The following is a 12,389-nucleotide window of genomic DNA, read 5'->3' on the forward strand; positions in this document are numbered from 1 at the left end:
TCTCTCTCTCTTAGACCTCAGAATGCCTCAGTGCCAGTATATCTAAGCAATACAGTGGTTTTGATAAAATAAAATAAAATAAAATAAAATAATAAAAAAAAAAACCAGGCAATTTTACTTCACATCTCTGTATTAAGCAAAAAGTCCTGTAATAAATCTGTATGAAAAATGGAGAAATTGGTAGGTAAAATGGTAGGTGCTTGTAGTCCCAATTTAGGCTCACAAAATGAACAGAAAAGTCACGAAACAGAAAAAACAAAATAAAGTTGCTTGAGCTGAAATAATACTTTTGCTTAGTACATCATGAAGGAAAAAATGCTTATGCGAGGTCTACTTATAATGCAGAATTAACTGTTTTATAACTGGTTTTAGGAACTAATGGTGTCTATCTTCTCATTTGTGATGAGACAAAATAGGAAAAAGATCACAAGAAGAGAAAGAAAATTAATATAGACAATCAAATACAAAAGATATATATTAGAATTTGAAAGAATCAAATTAATAATCCTAATACTAAGCCATTTTGGTTTATTGCATTATGTAAGCAAAACAAGCATGGTAAAGTAGTCTGCATTTAGAAGTTTGATATGGTATTATGAAGCAACAAATCCAGAAGTAGCACTCAAAAATTGAATAAACTATTAATTTAATAATATTTAAAAAAATATGATACATGCTGATACTTTCCTAACCTATAATTACTTACTAAATTCTCCATTTATTTAAGAATAATAGAAAATTAATTTCAGCATTACAGGCCACACTTTCAAAGGTGTTAAAAACTGAAAATTACTGCTTGAAATGAAGCAGTATAAGTGTTACATGATGGAAATCTTTCATGGTCTTCCTCAACACTCAGGCAATTTTATACAAAACTGCATGCATTTAAAGAACAGACACTTAAGAAAACCCTCAAAAGTTAGTATCTGAACATCATCCTTCCCCTTGATTCTTGCAATATCTGAAATACTTTCTGGGTATATTTATACATGGGGTGTGGGGTGAGGACTTCACGATGACAACTAAAATTCAAGGAAGAACTGTTCAGCTAGAAATGAAAAATGGAAACAACGGCAAGTAAATTAAAGCAAACCCTACAGAAGGGCGCACTAGGATCCCCACGTGCTACCCTATAGCCAACTACAGCTTGGCAAGCATAGCTGAGCAGCCAACTGAAGGAGTCTAATACAGAAGGACAGAAAGAGAATCAGGATTTCTCTCATTGCCTGATCCTTTTACATCCACTGCATATCTAATATATACACAGTTACCCTTCCCAAAACTATTTAAGAATCATAGCTGCTGCTTTCTCATCTACTGCTGCTTCTTGTGCGTGACTTTGATAAAAATAGGTAAGGAAGAATATCCAATTATCCATTTTTGGAAACGGAAATCAAGTTTACACTTACTTTATAGTATTTGTACAGTGAGCAAAGGGATTAATTCATAAAATGATAGTGGCCAAAGTAAGTAAAAAGAAGTGGTTACAAGGGAAGTGATTGGATAGAGAAGAAAAGCTTAAACATCTCTCAGCAGTTTATTGTGAAAATGGACATAGTTAAGAATAAAAGTTTACCTATTAAATCCATCTACTACAGCTTACTTCTGGGAATAATACTGAAGGCCTTATAGATAACTCTGTGAGAATGAAAATAAAGAATAAACTGTACAGTACAACTTTTAGCCTCTCTTTAAGTTCATATTACTGCATTTATTTACATTCAGTTATTTCTTCGATTTGTTTTCACTAAAGTATTTCCACTGAGAGATTGTCATAGGGAGTTGTGCAGTGTCTCTGTCATTTTCTTTGACTTAAGTATACTTTCAGGTAGTTGCTAGTGACAAGGCATAGCAGTTAATCCATAGGGATGGGTTTATGCATCATCACAGTAAAATTTGATCCAACTCCCAAGGACCCACCCTAGACATCAATTGCAATTCAGCCTATTGCATCTAATTCCTGAAAGCAGAACAAGGTTCTGGTTTAGGTAGACGAGAAAAGCACCTCAAATGCTTAACAACATAAAAACAACAGTCTTTTTGAGTCAGATCCATTATGAATCTGAAAGCAAGGTATTTTGGAGGGAAAGCCCTCCAGCATTTGTGTAATTTGGCAGTTTGTATGACATTATATAGCTTAGTTATATTGTTAATTTCAACGAAGTGATAGCCAAAACTTGAAAGATGCTTGAAGTTAGAATGAAACTTCAACATGCTTAACATTTTTGTCTCAGTGAAATAAAAGGAGGCAAAAGACATTTGGCACTTTACATGATTGAGCTGCATAACTATAAAACAGAAGATGGAAAGACAGTAGCATGAATAAAAAAAAAAATCTTCTTTTTTTAATTTTGGTTTTGAAATGGAATGACCAAATCAATACTTTTTTAAAGAGGAATTTTTGTACTAACTCACCACAGCCAAACAGATCAAATTCTCTACTTTGGAAGGCCTTGCAAGCATTGCTCAATTAAAAACTGTGCACTTCCAGTATGCTTATCACTCGAACATTTATTATTTTATAATTAAAATAATAGCTTTGTGTAAATTTGCCAGTGTGAGTGCATGTTTTACTTGGAAAGATTCTATCCCTTGTATAAATTCACCAGTCCACCACACCAGAATCAACACTGTCAACTCTATTAACTTTAGCTTGGAAAAGGTGGAATCAGATCCTTTCCTATCTGCTTAAATAGTAAAAACCAGCACCTGTTTGCTTGTTTTACTACTGCATTCACCAGCATGATTTGTGTCCCTTTCAGTGATTCCCAGAGACAGGAAAAAATGAGTCTGCTGGAAACTTGTGCTCCCTCTGGTGTCTGAATTCAGCATGAAAAGCCAGTAAAAGCACTACCATGGGGGCAGTATTACAAAGGCACAATGACTTTTTGAATTTCCTGGCCACTCTAAAAATACTACATAAAAGATAATTTGATACCAATTTATTTGAAAGAGGATGAAGTGTATATATTTGGACTGAGTTTTCATTTGCCCTATTGCATATTTAATAAAACAGACAATGTATCCATGATTTCCAGCTATGATGCCTTGTAAACACTACCGCTGACTAATTGAATAGTCATTTGAATCTGCACAAAGCAATTTTCCTCCATTAGATTAAACATGTTACACCCTGTCAATGAAAAATCTATTTAACATCAACACAGCAATTATAAGCATTTTGGAATGAGGCACCAGAAATCTGTTTGTAACTAAAATTTCCTATATATATAGTGTAGGAATTTGGCTTAGCATTGCAAGTAAATTTATTCCTCACTAAAAGTTTGCCTACAGCAAAAACTGTAAAAGAAAAATTTTCCTTCTATTATAATGGATTTTTAACACATCAGTACCAGATAGCTACAAGCATTAGTTAATTTTCACGGTTTCATAATAATTATTTCTTATTGTTTGTCTCTTTGGGTACCAAGAGCAAGGTCCAGACTAAAAAAAGCCTTAAACCCCAAGAACATAAATTCATCCATATTCCTTCAGATGATAATATCACAAGTACAAATGAAATTCACTATCATTAACTCTTTTTTTCTTTTTTTTCCTTTTGTCCTATTTGGATTATAACTAATACACTTAACTAATACTATCCTAAAATATAAGCATACATAATTGATTATATGCCATTCTGAGAATTTAATCTGGAATTGTAAGCAAGAAGCACTGAATAAAGGCGAGAAATATTCTTTCCCTCTAAAAATTATGGCAAACGAAAGTACTGTGCAAAAAGCTATTATATTCAGGAGAAATTTTTGTCTTTGTTTCATTTAACCAAAATTTTTTCAGGAATTCTGAGGAGGAAATAATGAACATTTGCTTTATTTCGAACTTGTGTGAATTTATTTTGCAGATACCTAAACATTTTTAGAAGAGAATTGTAAATTTTCCCAGTTGACAAACTACCTATGACTATCACATTGATGTGGGTACAGTTCCTTGAAATATTTTTACAGATGTGACTGATTTATGAGCCTTGTGATTTAGTTGAGCTATTCAGCATGTGTCAGTTTTGTTAGAACCTGCAACTAATGTGCAAATTAAAGGAAACTGAACAAAATTTGAGTGAGCAGTTACAACCAGCTTTCTAAACTTTCAGACCAACGCAAATAATCCCTGAAGGAAGACCAATGAGATCACAAAGCCTTAAGAGGAAATCAAAGCTAATACAAATGGTATGGCTAAGACACTGATCAGATCCGACTGCACATACTCTGCACTGTTCACCACTCAAAGCCTTCCAAGGACCCACTGCACTGCTCTAGGACAGAGGCACTGCCTCGGTGTTAGCAGGTATCACATTGATTTGTGTTTTGACAGAGAGCAAGAAGACATGCAGAGAACAGCAGCAGCGTACAAAGACAAGTTTTGCAAGAGTGAAGAGGAAAGCTGCACTTGAAAACAAAACAAAGTAACAAAACCTCCAAACAAAACGGAAAAGAAACCCCAAGCAAACACACAGGAAAAAATCCAAACCAAAACAAAAAGCACCCTGAACAGACAAGTGGGAGTCAGTGGATAAAATGAAGTAAAATCTTATCTCACCCATGACCCACAGGACTAAAGACCTTTTCTTCTGTGTCACTGAGCCAAATGGCACAGCCTCTACAATTCCAAAGACACTGTTCTTTAACTAAAAGGATAACATTAATTTGCCTTTGTACAAGAAACATTGTACAAGATTCATTGTGTTTTAAAGAACATTCCCTCCCATTCTAGCAGGTTTTTCAATATGAGGTAATGATGAGACTCTAGGAAATGGTGCTAAAAATCCTGCTGGGATTAAGTAAAGTCATATTGAATGCTGAGTCTTCTTGCTAGGCTTCACTGCATATCAGCTCCTGAGAAGGCCATTTGGGTGCAATCCTGTAATGTGCCTGTGGAATGGGCAGCTCCTGGGGGAAAGGACATCATTTTGAAATTAGCAACTAAATCGGAATTTATCTCTAAGGATTTAAGAACTTCATTTCATCTAGATTAGAGTCCTGTTCTTTGGTGTCAGAAGGTATTTGCGACTGTTAAAAGCAAGAATGTAAAATATGGGCCTGGATTACCCACAGCTTTATCCTGGTAGGCAGAGAACAGCCAGACATATGCCTCCCTCTTTCTCACAGATGCCACAATATTTCTGGATTAGAAGGAGGGGATATACTGGACCCTAACAGTGAAAGAATTGGCTTGAGGCAGTCTGAAACAACAGGGAGTTTATCTTTCACAATAGAGAGCAATTTTCTCTCTGATGCTAAAAAGTATATGCTTATGTTCAACTGGTACCATAGGTAATAATTCCAACATTGTCATTTTGTATTGTAATTATTATCTATTGTAAATCCTCTCCCTCTAGAAAGTAATACAATCATTTTACAAAAGGATATGTCTTACTTTGTGTAGTTTTTATATGTATTTATATAAGCGAAAATGCATTTAAAAAATAAAATTTTAATAATAAATTTTTAGTTTTCCAAAGTAAACAAACAATTGACTGAATGGATGGGGGTAAAAGGTAAACCAGTCACTGACAAAACCTATGACAATAGTGAAACTGAGAACAAAGTTTTGTTTTATTCCTTGGGTTGTTTTCAGAAAAACATTATTTGCAATATGAAACTGTTTAAACATTGTTATCTACACAAGTCCAAAGTATCATTTAAAACAGATTTAAAATATTTTTGAATTAAATAAATGTATTTAATTTGCTTTTAAAAATATTTCAGAAAACAGAAGTAAAACTCTATGTTCCTATGCCAATTACAGAAATTATAATTGACTTTAAAAAATATGTAGTGAATAGTTTGAGGAACAATAGAAACTGTAAATATATAGACAAGAGATATTGGATTCTTACTTTCTTAAAGCTATATATATAAATCTTTGTTCTTTGAGTAGCTACTTACATTTACAAAAGTAATGAAGTGATAATAGACAATTAAAATTTTAAGATTACCTGAAAAATGTCTGATACACATCTACCAAAACCTAAAACTACATACAGTTTAGAAGAATGTGTTGTATAGAAAATTGAGTTTATTTGGAAATGACAAATTACTATTATTATTAGCATCACCTCCTCATAATTCAACAAAATAATGTTGTACATACTGCACTCATCTTGCTCACTATGAAACTTTTATGTATGACCCCTTATCTTTCATAATAACAAAAAGGCCATTGATTAGCTTACTTTTTTTGTTCCACGCCACCAAAATGAAGAGACTAATCTTTACACTAACTTTTTCTTTGCCTCAAAGAAAAAGGAAAAAAGACCCAATTTTTATCAATTCCGTTTTATTAGGATAATTTTGATAAACACTTTTTCCAAGGCATTGCAATTCAACAGCAATGGCAAGAAGAAAGCTGTAAACACTCAATTATATACTAAGCAGACATTTGACATTTCATAATATGCAAAAGGGACTGTCTGAGGCTCGTCTTCTCAATCAGCTTTGCTCAGTTTTTTCATTTTGTTTTTTTTTAGTCAAATAGACACAGAGTTAAGAGCTGCAGGTATATTTTGTCTATCACCACCCAGAGAAGGAACACTGCTGATCTCTTTACTTTTGCACAAGACTGACTTCTTCCTGGTAGTCCACAGCTAAGTACACCACTAATCCTGGGCAAGTCTCAGTTCCCATAATCTATTGAAAAATTATCACCTATTCAGCCTTAGTAAGTGTCATGGTCTCTCACTTTTTGTTGTCACTTCAGCTGTGTATATCCTGAAGTAAAGGAAACAAGAGCTTGTATACAAAAAACAAGAGCAAACCTCTGAAGATGTTAAATATTTCATTAGTTAATCTGTAACAGATACATAGTGGATAAGGAGATCCAACCTTGTACAAAATGTACACTCTATCCATACACCAAAATAAATAAAAAGTATATAGGTTTATAATTGATCGAGCAAAAATGACAAAAATAATCTTCTTTTTTTCTTTATTTTCTTTATTGATTTGAACATAGAAAGTTTTAGACAAACATAAAAATATGTATTCCTGTTTGAGTTGTTTTGTTTTGCTGTGTTGATTTTTTTAATCTTGCTTTGCTAATTATAAAATTTTGATGTTTATCATGAAAGAAATACATATTAAGTGCCTTTTCTGTTTTTCTTTTTCTTGTTACACATTTTTCCCTGGTTATGATAGGAGTTAGCAATCTCCTTCAGAATCCACAGCTTCAAATGATAAAGGCCAGGGATTAAGCACAGCCGATTAACAGTCTGTGTCCTCTTCAATCTAGCATTTCCACTGTAGATAAACCCATATTCAGACTGAAGTTATAATAAACACACTGTCCTCAATATCATTTCCCTAGATGACCTCCTCAAAGCTGACATTCAAGTATTCTTGTGGAAAATTACTGTTCATAGTAACTGGAAAAGTAGTCTAGACAATATATACCCACACAAATAATACTGAAGAGCAAGTCAAATGTTTAGGAAACAACTGGATAAAATGACAGTTTTACTATATATTTTTTGTTTTCTTGAATTCTGAGTAATTTATTGTTACTGTAGGTTTGACATATAAAATAAAATAATTTTCTCAGATTTTACATTAATTGCTTGTATTGTCTTTAAAATAACTGCATTATTATTTATACTTATGACTAAAAAATAAAAAATCTCAGTGGATCACAGTGGTTCCTATTTTTTTCCCTTCCAAAGGCAAAAGAAAAAAACAAAAACAAAAACAAAAACAAAAAACAAAACATAATGAAATTCTATAACTACCTTAGATACTCTGAAATAGAAGTACTGCTGTAAGGAAAGTGACACCAAAAAACACTTGTCCAGTGAAAAACAGCAAAAGAATAAACATCTACATGGACAGGACTGCAGCAATATTCTGCTAGGTATGTGTATTGACTTCTATCATAGATAATATTTTCACCTAAAATAAAAAAAGACAGCCTCTAAAAAGGAAGATAGTTTTTGCTTTGTATGGACATTTTAATGTGGGAAATTCTGACAGGATTCTCCTGCTATTTCACATTAGAAATCCAGAATCTTATGGGTCTAAAGAAAGGCTAGGATTAATACAGACACAGACTGTGTAACAGGTTATTTTAATTTCTTAACCTAGAAGCTCAAACTATGTTAAGGAACTATAGATTTATATGTTATTTAATTTCATGGTACTTCTTCAGAGAAAAGCAGTAGCATTTCAAACTATTTTATTTTAACTAACTAAGCTTATCTACCTCGCTAAAATGACTTTATTCTATTCTTATTTCCATTAGTTTATTGTAGAAGGATTTCAGTGAAGCAATTCTGAAATCAGATGGAGGGATATTTGTAGTTATTTTTTAACCCTTTATTGAAAGTGCATTATCAAAATTTGGTTCCCTTTGGCTAAACCACAAAAATAATAAGAAACAGGTCATGCTATATAATGAAAAAGAACTGCAACAAAACAAAACATTGAAAAAATCTCCAAAATTGAGCTTCATTTTGATTAGTTATTCACTAGAATTTCCTTGAAGTAAGCACTACAAATGACTGCAGTTAATTCATTAGTTGTTGTTCTATTATTTTCACCAAAGTTAAAAAAAAGCAGAAAAAATTATGCAGAGTAAGTTTTATAATCAGAGCATTTATTAGTTTGGATAATTCCAGCCACCTTTTCTTCTAGAAAGCAGTTTCAAAACTCTTTTAAATCAATCTGTACGGAAGAATTGAAAATATGAATTTAACCCCAAGTCACTCACTTTGAAATCTTGCTTCAAAAACTAATTTCATGGTCTGTTTCCATAACAACGTAGATTATTTTTGCCAACTAGGACTCATACAAGGAAGCACAACATCTTTAATCAAATTGTATGGGCTACTGTCTAAGATTATTTAGAGTGATTTGGAGACACACTAACTTAGAGCATGTGATTTGTAGGTCAGTTCCCCTTAAGCATGTTTATGGCCAGAAGATCTCATATATTCCTCATCAAAAAAGTCACTGTGATTTAATAATTGGTAATTAAGATATACAACATGGATTAAAACATCATGTACTTAATTTATTTATTCTTAATCTTCTTGTTTCCCTAGTGGAATGTTTTAAAAATGCTTGTCATATTGTATAGGAGAAACCTTCTCTTCAGCCTATAACTAGAACAAACTTTGTCTTCTCATCATTCAGCTACATATTTTTATGAATATGTTTATATTTTTATATTATAGGATATATAAAAAACAAAGATATACCATTTACATGCTACTTAGAGTAAAGAAAATCTAAAAGCAGGAAGAGTAAATCACACCTTTTGCAAAAGTAAGTGGACAAAAAGGTCTACAGAATGTGAAATTAAATTTATCAGGGTTTGTTTTTTTTTTTTACTTTAAATCTAACAGTAAATGCCATTAGCTATTTTAGCAAGATTATGTTACTGGTTGCTTGTCATTTGGCCCACAATATTTTATTATTTTTCATTTGATATCAAATATTCTTTTCCAAAACATTCACATATATTTTTCCATGTCTAATTTCCTGTACTCCTTAATTAATGACACTTCTTATTATTAGATTGGAGGAACACATTATTTATTAAAGCTGGATTCTAAAATAAGACTGAGTTAGCAGAGTTGATGTTCCTTCAGTGAGAACAATAAAAATCTTAACCCAAAATGCTTTCTCAGGGCAAGCTTACCCCAGTGACTAATTAAAAGATGAAGGATAAAATTCAAGGATAGATGAAGGATAAAACCATAAACAAATGTGGGAAAAAAAATCTATGTCATTATCCAAGGAGTAAGAAGGAGTTCAATGAGACTGGAAGAGGGACAGAACTGAGTTATTAAGACCTGCTCCATTGTCTACACACAGGGACACACACACACACACGCACACACACTCGTGCACACAGAGCCACCATAAACACAGTTTTCCTTTCACAGCACTTTTCCTTTAAGCAGCGTGGTTGTATTTACGTTTGCAAAGCCCCCAGTATTCCCAAACCTTACCCCTTTTTTTTTAGCTTTCAAGTTTTTGCTTCAGCTGATGAGAACAGGAAAAGAAGGTGGTATGTTTATTGCTGGCAGACAGCTTGGAAATTCTGAGTAAAGAAGCCAATCAAGGCAGAAGGATTATAATAATCAAAGTAGAAAATTTGCATATTTAGAGTATGGTTACTGAGAAATAACAATGCCTTAATTGTGTAAATCAAACCTCCAACAAAAGTGAAAGGATTTGCATATCTGGGAGAAATCTGTCATGTTATACATCCGTAACTGCATTCTAATCAGCAGAAAGCACTAGCTTTTAGTGGAATACCAAATATAAGTACTAGTAGTATTTTTATTTCCTTGTGAAATAATAGACTTAACTGGTTTAGGACCTGATGGAAACAGGTTTTCTTGCCTGTAGGAAGCAATACCATTCAAAATAACTGAAGATACATTCATCATGCAATACAGCTACAATTTTTAAGGTTGAGATTATGTAAATGCTCAAAGAGTTCTGTATTACCTATTGTGTTCATCCTTTTTGTCTATAGAAAGTGGTTTAAAATACTCCTCTTGAGAAAGTATTGCACAAAACAGATGAAAGTTTAAAGGCACCTGACCAAATTTGCATAACAGATCACCTTGACTTAATTTTAAATTTAGTGAATGATGAAAAATAAGCTGGACCAAAAAGTTTCACAGAAAAAAATCGGAAAATAAAAGCCCTTGCTGACTGAATTACTATAGAAATTTTCTATTATCTATTAACATTAAGCAAAGTTAATGGTAGGCTCAGAAATATTATAATAAAATAAAAAAACAATTAGGTAAATTCACCTTTAAAAATTAGCATGTAACTATATTTGTACCATTCATGCATGGAAAAATAACTATATTACTTCAGGTCAATGTTTATTTCCCCTTTCCTCTCTTGTGAATGATTCTTAGGAGTTCTGCAGATGTAAACATAAGGCCACCACTTGCAATCAAACTGCAGGTGGGTGTTGTACTGAAACGTAAGAGAGAATCCATGCAAACATATTCAATCTACAACGTATTACTAATAATGCATGTTCAGAGGCATTATCCATTTGCACAGATAAAACATGGATGAAACTCAATAAGATGCTTTGAAGACCTGGACACTCCTCACGTGTAGAGCTGGTGAGCACACTGCAGTGCGTGTCTCAGGGTACTTACCATCCTCTGTGGGCACATAGATATTCAAATACAGACAGTCTTCATTTTGATCTTGAACATATGTCACCACAGTATCCAGATTGGCTGTAAACCAGACAGGCAGCATGTCATTGAGCAGTGACCTCTCATCCAGGTACTGCGGGCAGACCGCAGCAAACTGTGTGGCGTTGCGGACACCTGTCCAGGACGATGGTGGCTCCGGGGGCTGAAACCGCCTTTCTCCGGTTGGAGGAGAAGCATAAGGAACACCCAAGTACTGCTCCACTGGACCAAGGATCTCATTAGGCAAAGGTGTTCTTAAACCACGTATTTTGCCATAATTTGTAGTAACAACTGGGTATTGTGCTTGGCCATCAATGAGAGTAAATCTTATAGCCAGTGCAGTTATCCACAGGAGGAAGTTAGAATTCAACATGACACACACTGGTGTGAAGATCAAAGGCAGCCATAAGAGTCCCATTGGTTTCGACATTATTTAAATCAACATCAGCAGGGCTCTTTTTTCCACAGCCAGGAGAAATTAATCAGTCAAGGAAAATGAAAACTAATAAAAAAGTAGTCAAAAGGAGATGAAGTGAGGGAAAATGTATCTTTGTTTACGCAACAAAAAACCAAAAACTGATGTGTGGTAGGTGCCTCAGCTGACTGGATGTAGACAAATCCCAACATCAGAAGAAACAAGGGAGTGCTTGCCCCTAAGGCCCATCCCAGATTTTAGTGTTGAATTAATCCTGGCAACGCACAGCTCTTCCCAGCAAGTAGAGTGGTGAGAGATCCGCAGTTATTCCACTGTTCCAGTGAAATGGCTCCTTCCAGTGAAGTCCAGCCCACTCAGCCTGTGGCCAAGAGAAAACAAGCAATTCAAATCAACAGACAAAATTATGTTGGCATAAACCTAAATAAATAAATAAACAAATCAAAAATTATGTTCACACAGTACTTCCATGCCCAGGCCCACAAATGCTTTATGAACTTTAGACATCATGGTTAGCTGTGTGTTTCCAAAGAAATGTGAGTTAAGAGCACTAAACTAGAAGCCACAATCTTGTCAGAGGTTATACCACAAAACAAAAGTTTCTGCTTCTCTATATCCTTCCAAACCAAACCACAGCCCAAACACTTCTGATTTTAGGAAGAGTATCACATTTAAGTGCAAGCTTGAGGACATTTTCTGCCCTAAATAAACAGAATCTTTTTTTTAAGCTTATTTGCACTCCCACAGGAACCATTCATTAATTTTGTTTCC

The 12,389-nt window shown here is 33.7% G+C and overlaps 1 protein-coding gene across 2 annotated transcripts in view; it reads right to left on the reverse strand.

The window, feature by feature from the left end:
• The window catches only part of NLGN4X (neuroligin 4 X-linked), a 101,533-nt gene extending 89,568 nt beyond the window's left edge, over positions 1-11,965 (reverse strand). For both annotated transcript variants that reach the window (XM_066313837.1, XM_066313836.1), the window contains exon 1: positions 11,144-11,965. In XM_066313837.1, the coding sequence (XP_066169934.1) occupies positions 11,144-11,615 (472 nt within the window). In that variant the 5' untranslated portion in view covers positions 11,616-11,965. The remainder of the gene's footprint in view (positions 1-11,143) is intronic.
• Between the last annotated feature and the right edge of the window lie 424 nt (positions 11,966-12,389).

The sequence above is a fragment of the Sylvia atricapilla genome, chromosome 2 (assembly GCF_009819655.1).
Source record: "Sylvia atricapilla isolate bSylAtr1 chromosome 2, bSylAtr1.pri, whole genome shotgun sequence".
NCBI classification, from domain to species: Eukaryota; Metazoa; Chordata; class Aves; order Passeriformes; family Sylviidae; genus Sylvia; species Sylvia atricapilla.